This window comes from Grammomys surdaster, unplaced genomic scaffold, assembly GCF_004785775.1.
Source record: "Grammomys surdaster isolate TR1022 unplaced genomic scaffold, NIH_TR_1.0 171, whole genome shotgun sequence".
NCBI lineage: Eukaryota > Metazoa > Chordata > Mammalia > Rodentia > Muridae > Grammomys > Grammomys surdaster.
Window position 1 is genome coordinate 4,195,402 of NW_021604619.1, and position 26,131 is coordinate 4,221,532.

General features: G+C 37.5%; 1 protein-coding gene across 1 annotated transcript in view; it reads right to left on the reverse strand.

Annotated features, from left to right (window-relative positions):
• The window catches only part of Adgrb3 (adhesion G protein-coupled receptor B3), a 691,333-nt gene extending 666,622 nt beyond the window's left edge, over positions 1-24,711 (reverse strand). Inside the window, exons 1-2 of the mRNA XM_028767232.1 lie at positions 24,464-24,711; positions 21,012-21,783 (exon numbers count right to left, since the gene is read on the reverse strand). Of these exons, the coding sequence (XP_028623065.1) occupies positions 21,012-21,768 (757 nt within the window). The 5' untranslated portion in view covers positions 21,769-21,783; positions 24,464-24,711. The remainder of the gene's footprint in view (positions 1-21,011; positions 21,784-24,463) is intronic.
• Between the last annotated feature and the right edge of the window lie 1,420 nt (positions 24,712-26,131).

Below are 26,131 nucleotides of genomic sequence, written 5' to 3' on the forward strand. Positions count from 1 at the left end.
CTCTCTCTCTCTCTCTCTCTCTCTCTCTCTCTCTCTCTCTCTCTCTCCCCACAGGTGTAGAGGTCAGGAGCTTGTCTTAGGTGTAATTCCTCAGGTGTTTTCTACCTTTTATTTTATTTTTTATAGTAAGTTATTAATTGGCTAGAACTTGCCAAGCAGGTTAAGCTTGATGACCAGTAAATCCCCAGGTTCCCTTGTCAAGCCTTCTAGAACGGCTAGACAATGAGGTCCAGGGATCTGTCCATCTCTACCACTGAAGAGTTGGGATTAAAACCAAGAAGTACTATGTCTACCTTGACTTTTTATTTATTTATTTATTTTTTTGAGACATGGTTTCTCTGTATAGTTCTGGCTGCCCTGGAACTCACTCTGTAGACCAAGCTGGCCTCGAACTCAGAAATCCACCTGCCTCTGCCTCCCAAGTGCTGGGATTAAAGGCGTGCGCCACCACCGCCTGGCTCTACCTTGACTTTTAAAACACAGGTTTTCGAGATTAAACTCAAGTCCCAGTTCTTTGATTACAATTACTTTGCCAACCAAATCGTCTCAACAGTACCATTGTGAACGTGGAAGTGGATGTGATGCTGATAGATATATAAATTGTTAATGTGACTTATCATTCAGATCCTACAAATATTTTAACCCAACTATCAAACATATCTCACAATTTTATTTGTTCTTCAATAGAGTTTTTATGGCTGATGGCTCATGAGGAATTGTGATGTCACTTAAAAACGTGATTAAAATCACTCTTTAACTTCTATATATTTAAAAAGTGCAGGACAAATGAAAGGACAGAGGGAAACACCATTAAGAGCTAAATTTCACTTGTCCTTTTTTCCTCACTTAAAACTAATCCTTTTATCCTATAAATGGAATATCCAAATTGAAGCTTTGCTGACATGGTGATTTTTTTTCATTCACTGATGCTTTTAGAGAAAATTAAATTGTGTGGAAGCCACAACACCATAGATGATTCTCTGTATCAAATACACGCAACCTAAATACCTCCACCCAAAGATTTTGAGCTCTAAAATACTAAAACCCTCGAGCCACCTTCATTGTTCCCATCTTTAATACTTTCTAGACAAAGAAGACACGATGGAAGACTGACTTCTTTGTCTTGTCTTTGATTTAATGACTTTTGAAATACAGAGATAATTGTTCATTGATACCTGTGAAGTTTCTGTTCATTCTGTTTTCTATTCAGAGCTATTCACGTCTGCTGAAGTATGATTTCTAAATACATAGCCATGATGGGCACGAAGCACAAATACTAACTGCAGATTTGAGTATGTGTAAGCAGTTTTTAAGACACTTAGATGGATTTATTTATTTATTTATTTATTTATTTATTTATTTATTACATTGACTATATTACTGATTTAACCACCAGGCAGCTGCAATCAAGTTAAACTGAAGCCCCAATACTTTGAAATGTTATGTGCAGATGTTCATGTTTCTTTCCACAATATCATAGACTAGAAAGAAAGAAAGGCTATTTCTCAAATCTACCACATATCATAAACTGTCTACATATAATCTATCGACTGCCATTGTGACTTATCTTAACCTGAATTAACTTCCGGATAAACTTGTGTCGGCTTGCTACAATCCCTCAAAACTGCTTACAAAATGGAATTAGTTATAAAAGCATAATTAGCAAACGATCTGTGCCCTCTTCCTTTTAATTACTGGAGGTGGCACAGAGTGAAAAGTCTACTCTGGTTCAACTTCACAAGGTTTTCAAGCTTCTTTGTGTGTATAGCTTTTTAGTCATACAAAATGACTACAATTTTCAACAATAGGAAGAAATTTTCATATGGGAAGAATACCATTTGGGGTGACTTTGGCTGATGTGTAAATTAAAGTGCTTATTTATATAAGTTTTTCTACTGTTCTATGTTAGGACACTGTTATTTGTTACTTATGTTAAAAATTAAGTGTTTTTCAGCAGAACCTGAGAAGGAAAACTCTTAAATATTTTCAAATGAATCCATCCCAAATTAATCAATACACTAAATGAAAACAGAATAATTCATACAAAATATAGTTTCACAAGAAACAGTAATAATTTGAACTATTGAAACTTACATTGTTTTATTTTATTACATTGTTTTAATTGATCACTAAATTACAATTTAACTAATTCAGACACCTTAACAGGGTGATCTCAGGCTTTCCCAATTAGTGAATTCAATAGGCAGATTCAGCTGAATAAACCAGAGACTATTGACATAGTAACATTTGTGCCTTAAGTACGTTCACTGAATTACCAAGAGAGTTTATTATAAATGCAATGTTACCTGTCAAAAGGGAGTATCCTTCTCATAATTTATATTAAGTTGATCTATTTGGTTAATCAGTACTATTCCTATTTCCCATATATTTTAGCTGATGTGCTTAAAAATTCTAAAATATTTTCGTTCATAGAGGAAATCTCTCTGGAAAGAGAAAACAAGACTTAATAGTAGATAATCCTTTCTAGAGCATGGGGATTAGTGAAAAAGATGGCTAGTGCTCTGTTGACTTTCATTAAACAGCTGTTAAGCAGATGTTCAAAACAAGTAAATTGCTTGGGAATAGCTTTCTAAATTCTTTTTAATCTAATAAATTCTGCAAATGTTGAAATATTTCTAATTATATACATAAAAATTATATATGTATCTATATCATATGTATATATATGTATATGTACATACATATACAAATACACATACACATACACATACACATACACATACACATAAACATATATAGTGAGCCTCATACAACAACTATGGATTCATTCAAGCATAGCAGTTTTCCAATGATGTAATATAGAAGTTGGTATAATGGATATATGTTTATGTTTTAAAATAATTAGAAGATATGGGGCATCAAGTTTGAATTACAGTCAAAATAAAATTTACTTCTAGAAGAATATGTTTTTTAGCACATGTAAATATAATTATAGCCAATGAAATATAAGATAAAATAGAAAAATTTTGGGGATGCCTTTCAAATAATATATTTATTTTTGCCTGCAAAAGGCCTATAAATAGTCCCTAAAATATTAAAATAAATAGTAGTCTTTCTATGAGAAAAACAATTTTGTTTTTGATTAATTTTGCTTCGATCTTATTATTGAATCACTACCATTTAATGTATAAAGCTTGGATCAAGTTGATTTTTAATAATTGAATGCTATTACAGTTAAAACCATAAGTTAATATTAACAGTGGTCCAAAGTTATTTTCTTCTTCTCAATAAGAGAATATAAAGTTTCAGTTCACAGCCAAACAAAAGCTAGGAATTAAAAAAAAAACTTAACAAAATATTTAAAAGAGAAAAATTAAATTATATAAACTGTTCCCTCAAATAAGGAATGAACTTTTTACCTCTATTTCCTTTTATAGATATCCTGTATCTTTTGCTATTATGGATGCTGAATCTAACTATATTTTTGTCGACTATAAATGACATACTAACAACTTAAAATCATTACTTTATCCATGAAGAGGTAATTGTAATTCTATTTTATTTTGATCTCCTATAATTATAATTATGGAACAGATTAAGCACCTAGTTGTGTTAATGGGGTGCTAAGTGAAGTTCAAAGCAATTAAACCGCAAAGTCTTTGCTCCCGTAACATAAAACATTCATATTTTCTAGAACAGAATATTAAAAATAGACTACACTTATACCTAAGTGCATATTTACATTAATGAAAAACAGAAAGTCTTTAAAATTCATATAAATGACTAAAAGTGATTCATAGGCTCTGCCTGCTAATAGCAGGTCAACATTTTAACCGCTTTCACCTTTATTACTAAGAGGGAATATAACCTACATGTGAGGAAAGGCTACAAAACTGGATGAAGCATTAGAAAGCCAAAGTAGCTGTTCATATTCAAAGAAATACACTTTAGGAGGTTTAGAATAAAGGCGTCATGCATTTTTAAACATCTCATAACAACACAATACTGAAAGAGCTGATTATCTTTCGCATTATTAAAAGTATTAGATTTCATTTGTCTTGAAGAATGGTAGATTAGGAACATGTCCTTTAACTCAGCTCGGCCCTTCTTGGCTTGATTTTCATATGTGGTCAGTAAAGTTTCAACTAAGAAGTACCTCTCATAGGGGTCAGATACCCAAGAAAACATTCATGGACACATCGTAAAATATATACAGAAATGAAATGAGAAGGTTTAGGGCACTATTGTGCTCCATTTAAATTCTCTTTTCAATGGCCAAAGCAAGTAAGATATTTCTGTTAACACATTTACTATGTTAACCATTGTCCAACTGCTGCCTGACTGGCTAACAGAAACATTTATCCCATAAAAGGACAATGACATCAGCCTATTTGTTTTTATAGCAATCTAATGTTATCTGTAGTTATCTAAATATTAAGATGTTATTGCTTGCTTTTTGGCAAGTTGTGAGAAAAGAGAATAGTCACTTTATATTTTGTCTTCAAAAAGCCACCCATTAATATCGCAGCATTTGTTCAAAGGCACAAATCTGCATGCTTCAAACAAGGTGTTTATAAAGTGATTATGTGTGTCAGAACTCTTTAAAGGTTGAGAATTGCAGAGGAAGAAAGAGATAGGCAGATGTTCTTCTTAGCTACTAATTCACGAAGTGATCAAATCAGAACAGTAGTACACGAATAGACTAAATTAGTTCTCTTAAACAGCCCTGCTTTTACCATTTAGAGAACAGATTCTTATATGTTCTTGTTTGTGGGCTACTTTCTAAAAAATACTCCACAAATTTTATGAAATTGTAATTTACCCAATTGGTATTCCTTAAATATTGGCACGCATAATTTTTAATTGCTTCACATAACAAAAAAGATGCACATTCCGTATGTAGTCTTTGCTTTCTAGAAAACAAATTCCTTAACATTATAATAAATAGTGGTCAGGACAGAACTTTCAAGAGTTCCTCCACTCTCATTCTCCTCTGATACGAACACTTGACTTCACCAGGAGTCCAATGGGAAGGAAGACTGTCCCTACGTTTATGCTACTTGTTTGGTTTATGTAAGACTGCAGGCTCATTATGAAATAATCATTAAATTTTCCATTGTTGGTTTCAGATGAGTAAAGCTGAAGCAGGATAAAACCAAAGTCAGCTTCCATCACTTATTGGGGGAAGCCTAAATCTTAAGTCACATGCTGCTTCAACAAATTCATCAATTATTAATGATTTATTAATTATTTTTATTAGTAATTGATTAATAGAACAGGCTACTCCTGTATACCTATGCATTAACCATGTCTTTATTGTATAGACTACAAAAAAAGTAATGTGACCCTGGTTTGAAGGGACAGAATCTGTATTACTATGAATCACAGTATCACAGTTTCTAGAGACAGAACGAGTGGCAGATAAAATCAAATGCATAAATGTTTCCAATGAATTCAAAATTCATACACTCTGACACTGATTAAAGAAACTAAAGTTGTCTCAGCAGCACGTACATCTTCTTGAACACCTTCAATCATATTAAAAACCACTCAGTTGACGATTTCGCCACAGCAGAGAGCCTTGTGTCCAAAGCATGCACACCAATGAACCAAACAAATGAAATGAAATACACGGGCTTATGTTGAAAATGATGAGAATAACTGCAACATTTTAAATTACTCATGTAAATTTCCCGGTGACTCTTAATGTGGATTAAGATCTCCTTGACATACAACCCTGTGAGCCACAGTGGCTTTGCTTAAAGCTGCCCAGACAAAGCAGGCAAGACCTCATCCACAGAATAGTTATTCAGCTTCTAACCAGGAGCTCTTAAAAGACTCAGGAATCAAATAGCTAGCACTGTGTGTCTGGCTGGTATGTTTGTGACAATATTCAAAATTAAAGTTGTTTTTTTTTTCATTGTCTTTGTTTTACTTTTGTTTTTTAATAAAAAGCAAAGCAAAACAGTTGGTCTTTTGGGAAATCAAATACACAGTCACATTTTATTACCATTTTTCTTAATTAAGCCTAAAAACAAATGTTCAGAAAGAGGCAGAAATAAGACACTTTTCAAAGGAATCTTACTCCTCAGAAAGATTGATGAATGTAGAGATATAAGTGATACTTTGCTTCATATTAAGAAATACACTATTTTTAAGATTATAACTTGATAGAACCAATAAAATGGTAATTTGTTCAATTCCAACATTATCAAGAAGGGCTAGATTAGTCGGCTATATTCAGACACTAGAAAAGCACTCAGAAGTTAAAGTTGCTTTCATGGTCAAATGTAACTAAATATCATTGACTAATTAGTTTTAAAAGTAAAAGATTAAAAGCAAACATGATTAAGGTAAAGAATTGTAAAATACTTAAGGTAGGATAGATAATAAAATACTTTGTCAAAATTGCCAAATATAATGGACTGGACATTATAAGTGTATATCATACCTTATAATTTGCATAATTGTTATAATTGTATTCAATTTGTATCTGCATAAAAGAACAGTTTATTGAACTAATAAGTGGAATTGTTGAGACTTAGTCTTTTTGCTATCTATTGTAATGCTGAGTGCAGGCCCCCAAGACCTTGTTGTACCAGAGACAAGAGTCTCCGTGTATAACTTGGCCCCAAGTTATTTGTGATAGGTAAATAAACATGCCAACAACCAATAGCTGGGCATAAGGGACATAGATAGGCTTTAGGTTTCTTGAGCTTGGGGGTCAGAGAGGGACCACAAGAAAGAGAAGGTGCAGGAGAAGAGAAGAAGCTGCAATGGTTTCAAGAGAATGTGGCCCTGAGGGCTAGCCAGATGGAGTTAAAGCAGCCCAGATGATACATAGTAAGTAGCAACTCAGGTTATCAATAGGAAAGTAGATTCTAATAGCACAGAGGGTAGTATCTGCCCAGCTCTGGCGTTGTTTAAGGCTTATTGTAAATATAAAATAAAATGTAAAGGAATAGTTATGTCATGAACAAAATGTTCCATCTTTCAAATAAGGAGTGATGAAAAACAGGTATATCAATTTAATTCACTCTTTTTCCCCCCCAATGGCAGAGGAAATAAAGAATACAAGTAACACATTTCCATACACTGAACACTGAAGGAAACACTTTAATTTCTCTGGGGTATGTTAAATAAATGGATTACTTTTTATTAGGGATCAAAATTTCATTTGGTGTAGCAAAATCTTTAGCACAATAAAGTGCTCTGGGACTACCTAATTGATGATATTTAACATTTCTGAGTCTGCACTGTATTGTCCGGGCATGGATAGAATCCCATGTGTACATGGTCAAACATCAAACATTGTCTTGCTCAATCTCCTAGTTACTAGACTAAAATATCTCTGTGAGAACTGAGGGTAATACCGTAATACCCTCGAGCTTAAAGAGATGTCTAATATTCACAGAGCCACAGAGGAAGAAGCAAGAGTTAAATCTGTGCAATATGACTCTCATGACCATGAAATATTGTCTCTTGAAGAAATTCTGTTTAAAGGTAAGACGATAGTCCATGAGAAAGAGCTGAAAGATGAAACAGAATAGAGGTGTAGAATCAGTGGGCTCTAGAACATAAAATTGTTCTATCAAAAGATCAATGATTAAAAGTATATTTGTATTTTCAAATTTTCTATAATTGTATATGTCACATCTTCTGAACTTACCAATGTAGGTCATTGTGTTTTCAAACGAAGAACCTACTTGACAAATAGTCTATTTCTAAGTCATAAGTCAAATATATCTTTCTGATTCAAGTAGATCCATGGAATATTTTCTCTTCTTTTATTAGACAAATAACAAATGAGTTTTCAAAAACATGCCTTCTACTTCAAAGGATAATTTCTTTTCTGGAACTGTTCTGGCAGGTCCCCTAGACTCCAATGGGAAGCATATTCAGAAGTTAGTAAAGGCAAGTTCACGGGGGATTGTCTCAAACTATTGGAAAATGCTGATTTTTTCATGTTAAACAGATAAATATAAGGCCTATAAGCATTTAATGTCACATAGTTATATAAACATATGTGACCATATATGTGTTCAATACCACACATGCACTCACGTGTGAAAACCAAACAAGTAATCAGCTACCCCCCTGGGATTTCTTCAGAAGGCATAAAAAGAAAAAAACAGAAAATATTTGCTTTCTCTTTTGATTTTTCTGTTGTTCTGTGGATTGCACATTCTCCTTTGACTCCTGTGTGTGCCTCTTATAATTTATGGTCATGGAATAATCCAAAGGTTTTGAGGAGAAAGCCAGGAAAAAGAGGAACAGCCCTTACAGTGAAAGCTATTCTCTCCCCGGGCAGCAACCCTATGGCTTGTTTAAAGTTCAGAGGAGCCTTCCTTTCCCTCCCACTTTTCAGGGGAGGTAAGAATGCTTCCCTGTCAAAAACCCACCTACTCAAAGGGGAGGTTAATTATCACTACATAATTAACCTCACAAGAAAATTGCTAAGATTAATGAAGCAGTGCTTAGTAAGTGTTTACAAACTCCCCAGGAACTACTATAGAAATATTTGTTTACAAATCCATTGCCATGCATATTAATAAGAGATCCTCTGTAAGGTGCAACAATGGCTAATTGATGGATCATCCTTTATGAATTCTACCCTGGGTATCTGGTGAAAAGTGGAGGGGCAGGGAAGGAAGTGAGAGGGAACAAAGAGAGAAGAGAGAAACAGTGTGGAGAAAGGAAGATCGATCAGCAGAAATGGAAAGGATCAGTGGATAGGACAAGTTTCAACTGAAATTTCCAGAATGAGTATTTCTCACTTGGATAGGTAACAAGAATGACTGACCAAATGACAACACTATCTTCTTGGTTTTAAAACAAAGACAACCTCAAGTAACTTCTAAAAATTAAGGACACTTTGTAAATCAATACAGAGTCCTCAAAACAACTAAAACAAATCTACCATATGATCTAGCTTTATTATTCCCATATATTTATCCAAAAGACCCTAACAAAATATATCATGACAATGCTTGCACACTGATACATACTGAAGGCACTACGTACAATATCTACGGTATGGGCTCAAACTGATTAGCCATCAGTTGAGAAATGAGCAAAGAAAATGCGATATGAATACAAAATGTGTTTTAACTCATCTATAAAGAAGAAAAATTATATCATTTTCAAAAATGGGGTGTGACTAAAAATGATCATATTAAGCAAATTAAGTCAGTACCAAAAGGACAAATATTATGTTTTCTTTCATTTGTGGGACCCTCCATGACCCAGCATGTTGTGCTTGTATGAGGATGTCCTTAGGAAGCCACGCATAACAAACATCCAACAAATCACAGATGGTTTCTTAGAAAAGAATATTTTCATATCAAATAATTGGCTTTAAATAAGCATGCAAAAATTCTGATAAAATAACTAAAATGAATTCCTGAGTGACATTGACCTAAAGTGTGAATACAACTACCTCCAGGGTACAGGGTTATGCATGTGTAGGTTGATTCCTTCCCCCAAAACTTAGTTCAAGATCATGGTCACTACACAGCTACCTTGAATTGTTGAACACATCAGCATTAACCCAAAATGTCACTGGAGACAATCACCACAACTGTTCCCACAGACCTTCTCACCTGTTACTTGAGTCACAATAGACAGGATGAAGTGCAGCCTCAAACCTAACCTGTGATTCTTGGCCATCACAAGTTGATCAAGGTTCAAATTGAAGGCTCCTCTCGGGCTTATACGAGAGCCCTTTCACCACATGCAAGTCTATATGTCAGCAACAAGAGCCCTCATAGCCTTATGCCAATACAGAAAGGAATTGCTCACACGTGATTGAATAGAGCCGTTCACATAATCCATCCAAAACTAATCTATGAATACAATCCTGATAAATTCTCAAAATATTCCATGTCTGGAATTATCTGTAGGAGAAAACTTGTGATAGCCCGAGCATCCATTTGTATCAATGGAATTCCAATACTAATAAAATTTTTAGTTTTGCTTTAGTAACATGTCTTTAGTCATAGATGTGCACTGTGACTTAAGTGGATCTTATTCATATATATATATATATATATATATATATATATATATATATATATCATATGTAATCAGATGAGTAAATAATCAGAGAACTAAAAATAACAGTTGGCTTGATAGTTTGTAAATAACTAAAAGCTTAACAATAGAAAAGATAATCAGAATGTATCTACACAAAGTAATCTGTTCATAATTTTAAATTTTAAATAGACTTTTGGGGGTAAGGGAGACAGATCATCTAATAAATCCTTTGCCACTTAAGCACAAGACCCAGAATGTAATTCCCAAAACTGAGGCAAATGTTAAACATTACCGGCAGCCTAACTGTGATCCCAGTCCTCCAGGGGCTGAAACAGGGATCCCTGGAGCAAACTTCCTACCTCGATACCAACCCAAATTTGTGAGCTCACAGGTCAAAAAGGGACCTGGTTTCCATATATAAGGAGAAGGACCATTGAGGAAGATATCTAGCATCAGTCGTTAGCCTACACACACACACAGATACACACACAAATATGTGCACTCACATATTGAGGACTTATATATATTTATAACAAAATAATAAAACTCAGAAATTATAATAAAATTGGGGCTTTTGAATATTTAGCACTTAAAGAGTTAAAAGGGTCTGTGAAAGGTATTCATAATTATCAAGAGAGATTCTCGTAGGAATCTAATTTTTGGGAGGATGTTTTCTGGAAGTCTTATGGGAACTAGATAAACAGAATCATAGTGTCCTCTCAAGTCTGCACACTGTCAGGCTCCGCAATCTAAAGTCAGTGTCACTAGGCAAGTACAAGAAGCAGACCACAAGAGGTTATTTCTTTGACTAAAATGAAAAAGAGTACAGAGGTGACCTCATCTCTGGCATAAATATATCATGGATTCTATACCATAAAGCTTTGCCAAGCAAACCTTGAAATGACTTGGTGGCCACATGCTTGATCTAAGTCTACAAAGGCCAATCAGACCAGATGACACATGAAGAAATGATAGAACACTGGGGGTAGACTCTTCAGTGTGTATAATCCTCATCTGATATATAAAGGGTTTTAGGATTGACTGCACAAGGGCTAGGTGTTAGTCCTGGACAAACCCAAGTATCACATTGTGTGGAGAGAAGCATGTATGGAGGGAAACTAAGAACAGATTTGTGTCCAATGGATTATGGATTCTTCAACGTGGAGCATAATATAAAGAGAACAGTGGTTCTTACATGGTCTGGCAATTGTAATATTGGAGATTGTTTTACAGAAGAGAGTGGATAGTACAAACTACCCAAATTCTGTCATAAGCAGACTGAGACGCTGCAGTAATTTTTCAAGGGCAGTTGCTTCTGGGACCAGCACAGAGAGAAGGAAGCAGTTGACTCGCAGGACTCTAGACCTCATGACGGCTTCAGTTAAATATCTTGTTGGTTGGTTGTTTCTCTAACCTTTTACGTGTTGACTTTGACTTAGAGAAAAGTAATACTATCAATGTTTAAGGAGTAAAAATTTGTATGACTGCATATCCTGTCACTTACATCTTTTTCAAAGCTTTATCAGTTCAGTTCTAGAGAATCAACTTTTACTCTATAATATCATTGCTCCATTTTTGTGGTTTCTGTGGTCTCATGACAGAGACCAGAGGCCACCACATGGTATATTTATTGTGCCTAGAATTCATTTATGCCCCTTACAAGCAATTCAACGTCAACATGTGGTCATCACAAACTTCCAAAGAAACCACAAAAGGACAGAATGTCACATATTTTTTGGTGAGGAGATTTTTGTAACATACTATAAGCTATGATTGTAAAAGCTGCTAGCTGGCTGCTTTCCTACATATTGGAAATTAATGCTTTTTAAAAATAAGGGCCATTGTACTGTATTAACTTTGTAGGCATTTTTCATTACTTAAGCCATATACACTATTTAGCTTTTAAATTACAAAAGCTGAGGCCAGCCAAATGAAGCTGACCACAGACTGAAAGATCGGTAAGGAAGCTGACCTCTCTGGGAAGCCAAAATAAACTGAAATTCCTCAGTCTGCAGGGCACTAGCAGGTTCTTGAAAGCTTGCCAGATGAATGTGGAAAGATTACATAAAGTAAACAGATTTTTGCCCTCCCAAGGTGCCCTCCTTTCCACAACACCATTATTTTGAGTAGACAACTTCAAGATATTTTCCCAATGCCCAGTGGATTCTAGTTCACAAAATTTCATAAAGTAGTATGAATAAATTTACAAAATGAAAAATCAATCATTTGCCTTTTTGTGGTTACTTCCTACATAAGAAAAATAAGTAATGGCTAGACAAGAAAGAAGAAATAAATATATTTCTTATTAAACTTTTTGAAAAAACTTGAAGTTTTGTTGTCACTTTAGGACATAAAGAGGAAGATGAGGAATTATGGGTTTACTTTGTCATGAAACCAATCTGCCAAGTAAAATGAATTACCCTCTGAAAGTCAGGTTTTGCCATATCTTTCCATTTTCTTAATGCCATCAGGTTAGAACTAACTTCATCTTCCAGCCATTTTATTTCCTTTTGAAATCTTGAAGTCATTTGACTTTGTCAATTCCAGCAGTCATTGCAACCTTCAATGGGAGCATGGAACCCACCCAAAGGAACCCAAATCAAGAGTACACATCCTCGTCTCTCTAACCTCCCCTCCTAAGTGGCTATTCCTCAAGGCCCTCTTAGGTTAAATAAATAAATAAATAAATAAATAAATAAATAAATAAATAGAAAAGACAGCCTTTCTGCAAACCAAAATTTTCTAAGATACTAATAAAAAATTAAAAATACTAGATAGATCATTTTAAGACACCTAAAAAGCCACAACATTTTATAATTTTGCTTTAAGAAAATTCCAAATTCTTCAAATCAATACTAAAACAATCTACTTTGCTTTATTACTGACATCTGAATATGTAAAAAGCTGGAGGTGGGGGTACATAGCTCACTGTTCTGTTAAAACGGCTCATTCCTCATTGAGAGAGATTCCAACAAAGCCATACTTTTCTTCTAAATGATTTGAAACATATTTGAAGAGAATCCTTTGGCATTTGAAGAGAACTCCTTTGCAAGGCAAATGTCCAAATGTAATCTTCATTTTGTATAATGCAGCAAAGATTAAAATACTTGGAAACAATTTAACTTAAATAGTTTGGTTGCCTATAAGCAAAGATATCCAAAGGGCAGCTTTCCAGCCTTCGATGAGTCATACACCTCTGGGTTGATCTCTTTGAAGTATTAGTCATGCCTCCATCAATATAGAAACCTAAAAATGCTGTCATTTCTTTATCTAATTCAAAATGTACACAAATTCATGAGGCTTAATGGTATTTTATTAAATTTGTCTATTTATAGACAAATTCAAAGACTTAAATCACAATCTAAAATGTTATCAGTTCCCTGTGGTTATTTGGGGAGTAAGATTGTTAAGGGCTTTTAAACACCTCAGTTGTTTAAAGAGAATCTTTTAAATGAATGTATAACAATAAAAATTTGAAAGATATCATAAACAACTAGATAAATAGAACACACTAATGTTATATAAAAATAACTCTTCAATAATCAAAACTACTATAACTGTAAAGAACAATTTTACTATCAGCAGATGTTAAATCTTAATGGAAGTATGTCTCAATGAAAAACTATTTCACTTGTAATGCATAGTTTGTAAGACTTCTGTACTGTACGTGATCATTCATCGAAATGGATGTTTTAGTTTTATTTTATTCAGATGTTCTAGTTTATTCAGAAATTTCAACTATGTTCACATATAAAAAATAAACACCATTCTTAAAACTTCCAGCATAATTATTTTTGTTTGCTTTGCATTATTTGTTTGTTCTGTCTACACGGATATGTTCACTAAAAAAAGACTTTCACACACAACACATTGCAGATTAAAACTCAGTAGACTCCTGATGCTGAAATAAATATTTGCATATCAGCAAACACACCAAGGAAAGACTATTTCTAAACCAACGGTGTTACTCTTTCACACACACATACACACACACACACTCACACACACACACACACACACACACACACAAACACAGTCACACATATACACACACAAACATACAAACATAGTCATACACATGTACATAACACAGTGACACATACACATACAAACACACACACACACACACAGAGCAAGATGGCAGCTGATGCTCCAGTCACAGCCTGCCTGACATTTTAGGTGGTAGTATCACTTTGCCTAATTTATACTCTGCATCTTCCTAGCAAGAAGAGACAAAAAGTTCAAATTCATCTTCCTAAGGAAAAGTAAAAACAAAGGCAGCAACAATAACCAAAATGTATTGATTACTGGGCAAATTCAGTTGAACACTGGCCATTAACTTGTCCTGGACTTAAGTTATCATGCTTGTATTGCTGTGCACAATTATAAGAATATCTTGTTAATTACATTTTCAAAACACTTTACAAGAATTGGTAAATCTCTGAATTATACGAGTTTTAATAGGAAAAAAAGTAAAAGCGTTTTGAACCTCCAAATGCAGGAGAAGTTTGAGAAAGGAAAAATGCTAGTACTTATTGACATTCTAACATAACTTGAGAAACGTGCTAAGTACTGACAGGGACAGGTACGATCTTATTAAATCCAGATCCTTTATTATAGATAGAATTCCTGGTTTATCAATGACTCAGGCTTAGTTACTCATCAAAGTTGCTGAATCATTCTATAGACTCAGGTCCATACATACCAACTTACAGCTTTCTGGCCAGTGAAGTGATATACTTAGAACATTGAATGTATCTCTGGTAAGGAATGAAGAAAACATATCTCAGATATATGAATTAAGAACATTGGCAAACTCAATTAAGAGGTTTTCACAGACACTGACAGAAACTGAACTCTCCAATCACTAATCTCAGTACTTATTTTTATACTCAGTACAATTGTTTTCTTATATCCTGAGCAGTAAGCATTATCAAGTATTATGAATTTAAAAAGAAAGAAATAATACAGAGTGAAATCATTTTATGTCAAAGGACAGACCCAAAGATAGCTTCATGATCTTCTGGATTCATTATCCAACAGCCCAGAGCATGCTGTTTTATAAAAGTATGTGTGTGCACTTGTGTGTGTGTGTGTAAAATTATTGGTGGGAGGTGCATGTATACATGTATATGAAGGCCATCCTCAGATTTTACTTATCAAGCTAGCCATCATCTCTCATTGGCAAGTAGCTCACCAGGTAGGTGGGGATCTTTTGATATGCACTTCCATGGGTTTTGATTTATAAAGCAGCCCAACAAACCTACCCTGGGATTAGGATTCTTTGAATGAATTCAGGTCTTACATGGCAACTATTTTACTGACTGAGCTATCTCCTAAGCCCAGAAAAAGTTCATTATTTCTAATGACTCTAATTCTGGATGCAAGAGTCAGTCAGTTTCTCTAGGCAACACATACCAGAGTAACTCTAAAGGAAACTGTATTTCACAAAACAGCTATCTCACAAAATGATTAACAAAACAGCTATCTCACAAAATGAGTAACAATAGACTCCCCTTAAACTCAGAAAGAGAGTAAATTAAAGGATTCTTCGAGCTCAACTGTTAGTGAAGTCAAGTGCCTTCCTCAGATTTGAGGAAACTTAAGTTTGGTGCACTATCTGCAGCAGACATAAAGACCCACTAAACCACACACTGCCTGCCTCGGGTGTGCATTCATAACATCCAGGCACACTTCACTTGAATTTTAAGTCTCTTAATACTATGAAGCAATTGCTGACAAGATTACATTGTTCATAAACACTGCATATGTGAAGTATTTCCTAAATTGCCAAATGTCTAAAATTGAAAAAAAAAAGGGGGGGGAGAAAAAATCAGCATTTTGTTTGACTAGGCCTTCACTTTTGGTAATAATTCTGCCATTACAATATATATAGTTGCTAGCCAAAAGTTAATAAGACAAGCAAACGGGCTTTTCCACATGAGCTTACTGTGCGAGGAAGGATTTGGGAAATATTCGGACTGCGCAGGGAGAGCAAGGGATAGAAGAGAGAAACACAGTGATGTAAGCAAAGAAATGGACCAAGTTTGTTATCATTTTCTAGACGAGCGCTTCTCAACCTTCCTAATGCTGCAACCCTTCAATAAGGTTTTTCATGTTGTGGTGCCCTCCCAACTGTAAAACTATTTCCATTGGTACATCATAACTGTAATTTTGATACTGTTATAAATTATAACGTAAGTATCTGTGTTTTTTGATTGTCTTTGATGACACATGTGAAAGGGTCATTAAGCCCTCAAAGTAGTCACAACCTAGAATCACTGTTCTAGATGGCCATATATTTATGATGTTGAATGTATGAACTGTATCTTCTGATGAAGAAGGTACATTTATGTTTCCAAATGAATGTGGCAAAATAATACTACATGCTTTTATTCTTCATTTTTTTTCAAAACATTATTAGAGCACATTGGAGATCAGTCTTTGACATCAACAATGCATTAATAAAATTGGTAGCAATTTGGAAGCTATGAATCTTCTCTCAGAAGGAAAAGTAAAATGTGTCTGCTTTCCCCAGTTGATCCACCAATTGTCTTTAGACTGCAATAGCTACATTAGTGTATTTCCTTTATAGAACTTTATAGTTTTGTTCCCTTAATGTTCATTTCAACCCGTAGTCAGCAGAAATCCTGTTAAGATTGTGCTACAATTTCAAAATCCCAGACCATTTATTCAACCCTAAATCTGGCAAAGAAGAAGAAAGTATGAATGAAGAAATCATACTGCAAATGTTAAGTGCCAGAGCAAAACTACAGTGTTTTCAAGGGGCTGCAGGAAACAGCAAAAGACAGGACCAACATCAGTGCCTGTTTCCTCAAGGAAAGATGGATGTCCTGTATCTCCTGATGAAGAAGATGCAGTGATCCACTTATGTTCATAAACAAGTCAAGAGCCAAGGGAGATAAGAAGGAGGGTGACAGGTGGCTCAAAAAATAATGAAATAGCAAATAGGGCAGGAGAAGAAAGATTTAGAATGCTAGAATTGAAAATCCCTGAAGATTATAAGTATGTGTGGCACACAAACACACACACACACACACACACACACACACACTATCATCTAGAGTTTACACAGTCACATAGTGAATCTTCCCTTAGGAGCCAGAATATTCAGGATTAGCATAGCCAGGCTTGAAAGACAAATGAGTGAGTGTGTACACATTTCCTGGAATCTATACAGGGATCCCAATTCCCCTTCACATAAGGAGAGCCATTGATATAAGCAGCACACAAAGGTTCCTTTAAGAATCCTTATAGGACTTGGATATTCTGCTTTGGAATTCTTCTGTCCAAATTGTTTTAATGGTGTCAGTATAAATGACTCAGTATAAAAGTATGTCAGTATAAAAAAAGCTCACGGTAAAATGTCTATTCTAACTATACAGTCCAGAGTCATCATCAGTAACAAGGCATGTTACAAAAAATGTAAATTAATGTGAAAATGATTTTGCAAGAACTGTTGGTCTGCCCCCAGGAATCCATTTAGAAATCAGGCGCATACCACTGCTAAGTTTCATTAAATGTGTGTGTGTGTGTGTGTGTGTGTGTGTGTAGGTATGTACATATGTCTTTACATATACATGTAAATATATTTTATTTATATTTATTGAAATTATATAATACATAATTAAAATATATAAGTTATAAAGTTACTCTAAGTATATGTGTATAAGTATGTTTTATAAATTTGTAAACATTATAGTATATACACATATAAATATGTGTGTGTCCATGATATATAGTTTAAAAAACAAATATTATCTAAACTGTCAAATCATTGTTTTTAAGAAGAGTCACTTTTAAAAACTAGTTTTCATGATTTAAAAAACAAATAAATAAACCAAGGTGAATGATAGACAACTTTCTGTGAGCAGATGTCACCCCCAACTCTGTCAGAGACAACTTTAATAAGAAGGTTGTTTCTTAAATATACTCAGGTAAGATTTTTCTAATGGAGCACATGGCTTGGTTTCGTAGATTGTAATTGCTCTTATCACTAAAAAGAGTAATGATTTCTCCATGTTGATGAATTATATTTTAATATAAATCATCTCTTAGGGTAGACTTCCACTAGAGAGAGCCTACTCTTTCTCTGTGCTAGCTCCATTTTTGTAACTACAGTGGGCATACTCGGGACAGTCAACATTTGGCACGCTATTGTCATCAACATTAGTACCACACAAAACCATCTGCGGTCAGTCTACTAGATTTGAAGAGTCTCCTGACAAATCCCTATCACTTCTATGACATAATCCAGGTAGATCTGCTCAAGACAGACCTTAGTCACTACCTACACAATGAATGAAGTAGAAGTCCAAAACTCTTGTGAAGTGTAATCTTGTATTAATTCTCTCAACATCTCCGTTAGAGTTACATAGTTTCCGAAAGAAAATATGATCATCAAATAAAAACGCAGGTGAAATTTTTAAATCTTCATGTTATAAAATAGAACCACAAATTAGGGCATAAAATGAAGAACCTCTGAATTAAGTGTAAGCAGCAATTCTGTATATAATTATTAACCTCAATCTCTGGGTGCCGTTAGGTGGTTTACTTGAAATGGTATTAGATAAATCTTTCTTAACATGATATTTTTCTGTACCTTATATAATATATTTAAGATTTAGTATACTTTGCAAAATGGTTCAAAATTAAGAGTCTAGATTTTCACATATTTTTCCATCTATGCATCCTAAACAAAAAGATCTTCTTTGAATGAGATAAGGAAGGATATTATACATATTTTATAAGAATTACTTATAAATGCACTACCTACAATCTGTCAGGAGGAACTAAATTTCCTCACCTTTCTAACTAACTCCAGGCACCTAGACCACTAAAGAGCCCAAATTCAGACAACAAAAAATTTAGCTGTGTGTTTTTATTGATACAGAATAAAAATCTTCCCTACTACATAAACTTAGTAGTTTGGCTCTCTTAACACTCTAGCATTTCAAGATGAGCATGCATTTGCCTATGCAAGACTTTCTTTTTCATTTTTACAGTTGATTAGCAACAAGAAATATGTCTTTTCCACATGCTTTACAAATACAATGCCTACAGCCACCTCATCTGCAGATCAAATGTGCATCTCATGCAGCTTCTAAGCATCCAGTGCTTGCACTGATGCTTGCAACATCCCTGAAAAGCATGCATGATGAGCTCACAACTTTTCCCCTGTCACTTGCTTTTGAATAGGGGCTGCAAAACTAGATCTAATCTACTTTTTGATCTGATCAGGGGGTCAGGTTGATTATCAAATTGGCACTACTGGAGAAATACATTTACAATTGTCTTTTAAAGGACAAACAAAGCTGAATTTCCGATAGTAACGTCTTCCTTTTTTTTTTCCCCAGCCAGCTTGTGGCAACACCGTTTTCGTGTGTACTGTAGTTCTTATTCTAGGGGACACTAATGAGTTTTAAATGGTGTTAAATACCATCCCTGCAGTTGTAAGTGCTTCACTGGGATTTTAACTAGAGAAAAGAACTCCTGTAATTTAAAACTACTTTGTTTTCTTCAGTCACAGCTGTTAGTGAAAACACTGACCTGTGGAAATCTGTGGAGGTTTCAGCCCCTTCCTGGCTACCATTAGCCTGCACTTATTTTCTAACTTTTTTTTCCCCCTTGTGGCATTGCTCTTCCATACTTCCCATCCCCCAAATTGCAGTCAGCAGAGAAACAGCATTAAGCTGTCGAGGCTCCTCTACCCAACCCCCACCCCCTTTCCTCTTGCTGGCTCCACTTTCCTACAAAGCCTTGGCTACCGTTAAAGAAAATTCTCCAACAACGTGTCAATTTTATATTGACCACAAAGACAACTTCTGTTGGGGGAGGGGGAGGAAAGAGGGACTGGAGCTTGACTGTCCCTTTTCACAGACTGGGATCTTTGTGGAGATCAGAAAACATTTCCTGCATAAGAAATCAACACACTCTCTGGTTGCAGGGCTGGGGGACAGGGAAGAATATGTACTGGCTCTGTCCTCTAACAAATGGAGCATAGCTATTAACCTTCCAAGCAAAAGTCATTTTTTCTCAAACTGTGCCATGCTTTCTTGCACGATTAAAAATAATCCACAATCTCAAATCTCTCCTCTGAGCATGGGTAAAAGCTACAAGTCACTAACCAATACTTGGGATTCTTCCTTTGCATTTCCGTTGTACTGTTTTTCCCCCAATTAGCTCATTTCTGAGACATTCTCTCACCTACCCCCCTCTCTTTCTCTGCATGTATCATCAAAGGAAAAGAAAGCATCGAGAAAAGCCTTGCAAGAGGGAATGCAAGGCATATAAAATCGGTATGTGCTTTAATTCCCACTAACCCCTCCCTTCTGCTGGTGACTTCAGAGGCAGAAAAAACAGGGACTCTGGCTTCCAACCTCTTTCTTTTAACTGGCCAAGGAGTGTGCATAGGGATTTATTGTTCAAAACACTCTACACAAAAGTAAAGACCTGGGTGAAATTGGTCTCTCATGACTGCAGTGACAGGCAGTCACTCAGTCTATACAGGGTTTCTCTTGAGTGTTTCCTGGAGTCACAGGGAGAGAGAGAATAAGACCCAGGAGAAAAAAAGAGAGAGAGAGAGAGGAGGGCATTTGCTGGACATGGTCAGAAAGAAATCTGATTATCCATTTTACATCTGGAGCAGGTGTAGATTTCCTGACCTGGAGCCTGAATAGAAGCACGCTTTTACCCCCTTACCAACTCCCAGCACAAGTGAGGTCTCATTTCTATCTCTCTCTTCTCTTGAATACTCTACTCATACTTCCGTAGCACATTGCTAAGCAGCCCATCTCCTCTGCTTGCCTCTAAGGTCATGAAGGCTGAAGCTCACTTAAGAGCCCTTCAACAGGGAAGACCACAAACCAAGTCACCTCCAAGTTGACAGAATCAAGGAGCGAAGAGTAGGCTGAAGTCGTGAACCAGAAAGGGTTACTTTCATGCAAAGCCTCCCCCACTCCAATACCCATTTCCCCCTTCCCCTGGGCACTTACCTTCTTTGGGTGGTCTTTTGGCCTCCCTGGTCAGATTGCAGACTTGAGTCGTTTGTAGCTCCTGAGTCAGGCAGCCCTCCGTCTGCTCATTCAGGGGTAACACGACATTATTCAGCAAAACCAGGGACTGGTCATCTATTCCCCACTCTCCCAAATGCTGGGGGCAGGTACATTTTGTGTACATGATTCCACAAGACTCTGTTCTCCCATTTTCGGATTTTAAGCAGCTTTCCAACCAAGTGCATAAGACGTGACAGCCAAACTGGCTCGGGCTGACCTTGTTCAGTACCAAAAACTCAAAAAAAGATTTCTGATCCTCTTCGACCTTTTTCTGTAATCCTGGGAAATCAGTTGGAAATACCCGGCGTATCTGAATAAAATTCTTATCATACTGTAGAAAAACAAAAGCATTCTTGGAACTGCAAAGTTGCATTATGGAGTGGTTCTTTCTTAAAAGATCCTTTATTTTTTCATGGGAAAAATGATCAAACTGATAAGCCAGAAGGGAAAAGTTAGAGCAGCTAAGGTCCTTTTTGGAAAATTTCAGGTAAATGCTATATTTGGTTGGATCTGGGTTTTCCAGCGTCCAAGTGCAGTTTGTAAAGTTTTTGGGAAACATTTCACTTACAGAATAGGATCCATAAATGACTCCCTTCACCAAAGTTGAACACCAGAAGTCTTGGGCAGCATTAAATCCAAACATAACCAGGAGATAGGTGGAAAATATATAAATCAGCAGATTACGAACAGCCTTCATCCTATGTCATTTGGCCTGTAAGAATGGCAAAGGAAGTAAGACACAAGCAGAAGACCACAGGCATTGAAAAAACAAAACCCTTCCAATATTGCTGCCAGCTGTTTTCAAGAATTCCTTTTTTTTAAAAAATCCCTTTTTTAAAAGAAGGGCAGGTGATTTTTTATTTTTTTTTATTTTATAAGGCCAGGAAATTATCAGTTGCTGTGTGAACAGCGCCCTCACGTGGTTGCCGGTGATGGACAAGTTCTCGACGTTCAAATTAAAAATAACATTTAATAGATTATTAATAGTTATGTCCTAATTCATCCACCAGGATTTCCTGCACATCCATTATCATTCTATCAAGTGAAGCGGGAAAACAGGTTTTTTTTTTTTTGAGTAGCAATTACCTGCATGTTCATTGCTGAGATAGTGACTCAAGCTCTCCCTCTCCCTCAGTCTTCTGCCTGCAGTAAACAGCATCACACAAAATCTAACCTGATAATCTGGAAGCAGCTGTCATCATATTATTCCTATTCTGTGAACTGGGAGAAGCAATCGTGGTAAATTACAGCCAGTGCTTTAAAAGCACCAACGATTATTTGTTCCAGATGGAACATCATCTCCCAAATGCCCCTACTTGCCTTTGCAGGGGCCACCGGCTGAAGTGGTGAGACACTCTTGTGCAAAAACACATGGGCATTCGTGGGGACTCATCGGATTTTAAAGCCATCATCTGGGAAAGGGCATGGATGGACAGGAAAGACCTGATGCCGGGCATAACCACTAAGTACGAGATCTCAGGCAGTCATTTCATAGGACATGCCCTCCTGGGATGCATAAAGTGGATCACTGTATTAGTATCTGTATCCAAAGGCAATGTCTGGGATGGGGGGACCCAGAAATGCAGTCACTAAACTTGCCTAGTCTTTTTTTCTCTCCCTAAATTATGGTTGTTTTAGTCAGAGTTATCTCTTATAAATTAGGATTTACACATAGTGGCTGAAAATCATTAACATCGTTTTTTGCTCCCTGGCTGACTTCAGTTCCTGAATTCCTGCCTTTCACACAAGTGTTCCAGCCAGATTATCATTTTTAAATTTCTTTTTGCCCTTGCCTTGGACAACCAAAGCCTCCTTGATTATATTTCCCTCTCTAAGTTGTTATCCCAAAATAACTTGAATATTTGTTTTTCATCTTTAACCTTTAGGAAGTTATTTCTCAGAATAAATGACAATGCTTTTTGTTGTTGTTGTTGCTGCTGTTGCTGTTCAGCCTTAAAGCTGATAAAAGTGAGATCAAGTTCATTTGAAAAGGCTTTAAACGGAAGTCTCCTCCACCATTCTATACTCAGAGACAGACAGACATATAGACAGCTAAGAGTTTTCATGCCTTCTCTGTCTGGTCCTCTTTGAACTAAAGCATAAAACCTTCTTTGCCATTGCATAACACACCAACACATGTACTCCCCATCCAGTGACCAAAGTCCCTGAACAGATCTGCATTTTACAGAGTATAATTCAAACACTATGTCCTGACAGAGGCCAAAACAGTCCCAACTGTAAATCTCTATATAGCAGCAGTTTAAAATAAACCCAGAGCTGATCGGACTATCAAAATAGGGTTTTCCCTTTCAGACGCACAGCTCAATGAGTAATGCCTTTTCCTCTTGAAAAAAAAAAATTGAGGTAATGATCATTTAGAGGTTAAATGTGTTTTTTTAAAATCTGGAAACAATCTCGTGTGTGAGTGTGTGTGTGTGTGTGTGTGTGTGTGTGTGCACGCTGTAGCACTTTGCAGGCAATGCAGGTCTGCGCAGTGTTCTTCAGGATAGAGTGTAGGCGTTGAAAACCGATGTGACAGTAAGTGTCTAAATTAGGAATTCCAACCATGAAAGGGGGCTTCATTTTATAATCAGGAACTCAAAAGGAGGTCGTATTTTTTTTTCCTCATAAAAACGGCATTTCTGCTTCCATTTATTTGACAGTGAATGTCTGCAATAGTGTGCTTCTCGGTGATTAGAAAAGAGGGAAAGAGCTGATTTCACATCTCTCTTAAGCAAGCACCCTTCATGCAACGCTCTTTATTTTTAACCGTTCTAGGTGTACGAAGTCTTGTTTGTTTCTAAATAATAAGAAATATGAATCATTGGACTGCCCCCACCCCCACTGCAGGGAGGGCCTGTTCAAACAAACCGTATATCTGTCTAAGGAAAAAGAAGGGCCAGAGGTTGACTAAGGAATGGTCACTGAGGGATCCAGGATGTTGTATTTATTTATTTATTTATTTGGCTCTTGCTGAGAGGCAAACCAGATCTGAGTTTAGCTATTCTCAAACTGATCTTCTGGGTGACACTTTAGTTTAGCCGAACATAGACGGCGCCATCACTCCACTGATTTTTCCCCCAATTGAAGACAGAATCCTACTCTATTCTAACTTCCTTTTAACCTACCCCCCTCCGCCCCCGCTAGAATTACCTCAATCACGCACGAGTTGCTAGATTTTCTGGGTCTCTCTCCCTATTCCTTCCCATCCAGCACACCTCTTCAAAAACAGACTTCTCTTAACTTTTCAACTGCAGCGTTTAGTAAGCGCAGAATCTCGCCATCCGCCAGCAACAGCCTTGACTTCCATCCCCCAAAACTGAATCCGATCTTCTCCGGGGCGACCCCCCACCCCCAGAAGACAGAGGTGACCCCTAGGCCCCTTTCCTTACCTTCCACTCCGAAAGCTCCGGGAGGCTCTTGATCTAAGACACCAGCACAGGCACACGTCCCAACAACAGTGATGGAGAGACTCCCCTTCGGTCCCAATCACCGTTGCCCATTTTTCCACCCCCCGGCTCAGCTTCAAATATCAAGATTTATGATTGGAAAAAATAATGCATGCATACGAAAGGCAAAAAAAAAAAAGGAAAAAATAATAACGGGGGGGGGGGGAGGATAGTATCCAGCGGCCAGAGCCTTGCGCCTTATCCAAGTGAATGAAGCCTTCAAAGGAGAGGCGGGGAGAGGCCCCCTGAAGGGAGACTCCACAGAAACACCAAACAGGAAAATGGAAGTGGATTAAGAGCGCAGATGTGTTTTCCCAAACCCACCCCCCCGCAACAAACGGATTGGCCAAGAAGCCAAGAAAGCGCTGAGAAGTGGCCGGCGGCGGTGGCTGGGGCGGCGGGTTGGGCGGCGGGCTGGTGGCAGGAATGCTCCCGGCCGGTGGCAAGGCTGGAGCAGGAGCCGTTAGCTTGCTTGGTGCGCCCTCCTCCCCGGCCCTCCTCCCTTCCAGGTACTGATGGACGGAGCGCGGCTGAGGAGCTGGGGGTAAAATCCTGGGCTGGCGACGTCGGGAAGCTGTTTGAATGCCGGGCGAGGAGGGAGGCGCGCGAGGGCGCGAGATAGTAAAGCTGTGTGGAGGGCGTGCGCGCCAGCGCGCGGCGCTCGCTCTCCCCGGGGCTGCGCGCGAAGGGGGCCCGCGCGTTCCTCGGCGCGCACTCGCCTCTCGGCAACCCTCCCTCGCGCGTGCTCGTGAGTGCGCACGTCCCCGGCGGAGCGCTGCGCCGGGACCAGAGTCCGGCCTCCCCCGCGGCGGGCGAGCTGGCGGGCGGGCGAGCGGGCAAGCAGGCGGGCGGGAGGGCGGGCGCAGGCTCGGCTAAAGCCCCGCGGAGCCTGCGTCCCGCTACTCAAACCCAAGCACGTCTGGAAAACCGATCTTTTCTGTGCCTGGGAGGTTTTCGCATCCTCAGTTCCCACCGCTGAGGCTGGTGGCCACCAAGTGTAAGAGAAAGTCCCCAGGAGGAGAGACAGGGGGGCGCGGAGACGAGAAGGCGTCTCGGAAGGGTAGGAAGTAAACGCTGGACTCGATCATCTGTCTCTTTCTGCCATTCAGTGCGGACCTGCCGCAGCGGGAGAGCTGTCATTTCAGCACCGGGATTTAGCATTGATCCAGTCTGCAGCCAAGGGGCCACATCTCCGCTGCCACTGTTCTTTGCCTCAGGCTGGAGGCTGGAACTATAGTTGTTGGGTTTTTTTGTTTTGTTTTGTTTTGATTTGATTTTTTTTTTAATCACAGCCAGACTGCAATTAACGTCTTATTTGTTCTGGCACGAAAGAGGCTTTGCCAGGACCACTGAACAGGCTACCGAGGTCAGGCGTCCTGAACTGCTCTCTGCATGGTGATGGGACAATAGTGCGGGTTCTAAACTTTTGATTCGTTCTGGCTTCTTAATGCATTTATTCCTTGTCAAGTTTCCCCTCGTAGCAAGTTCGGGTAAGTGATGGGAAGAAATGAAGAAAAGCTACCTTTGTTGTCCATTGAGAGGGGGGAAAAGAGGATAAATTTCCACAAGCCTCCACCGTTTTATTTACTTACTGTTTATTTTGCCTCTTGT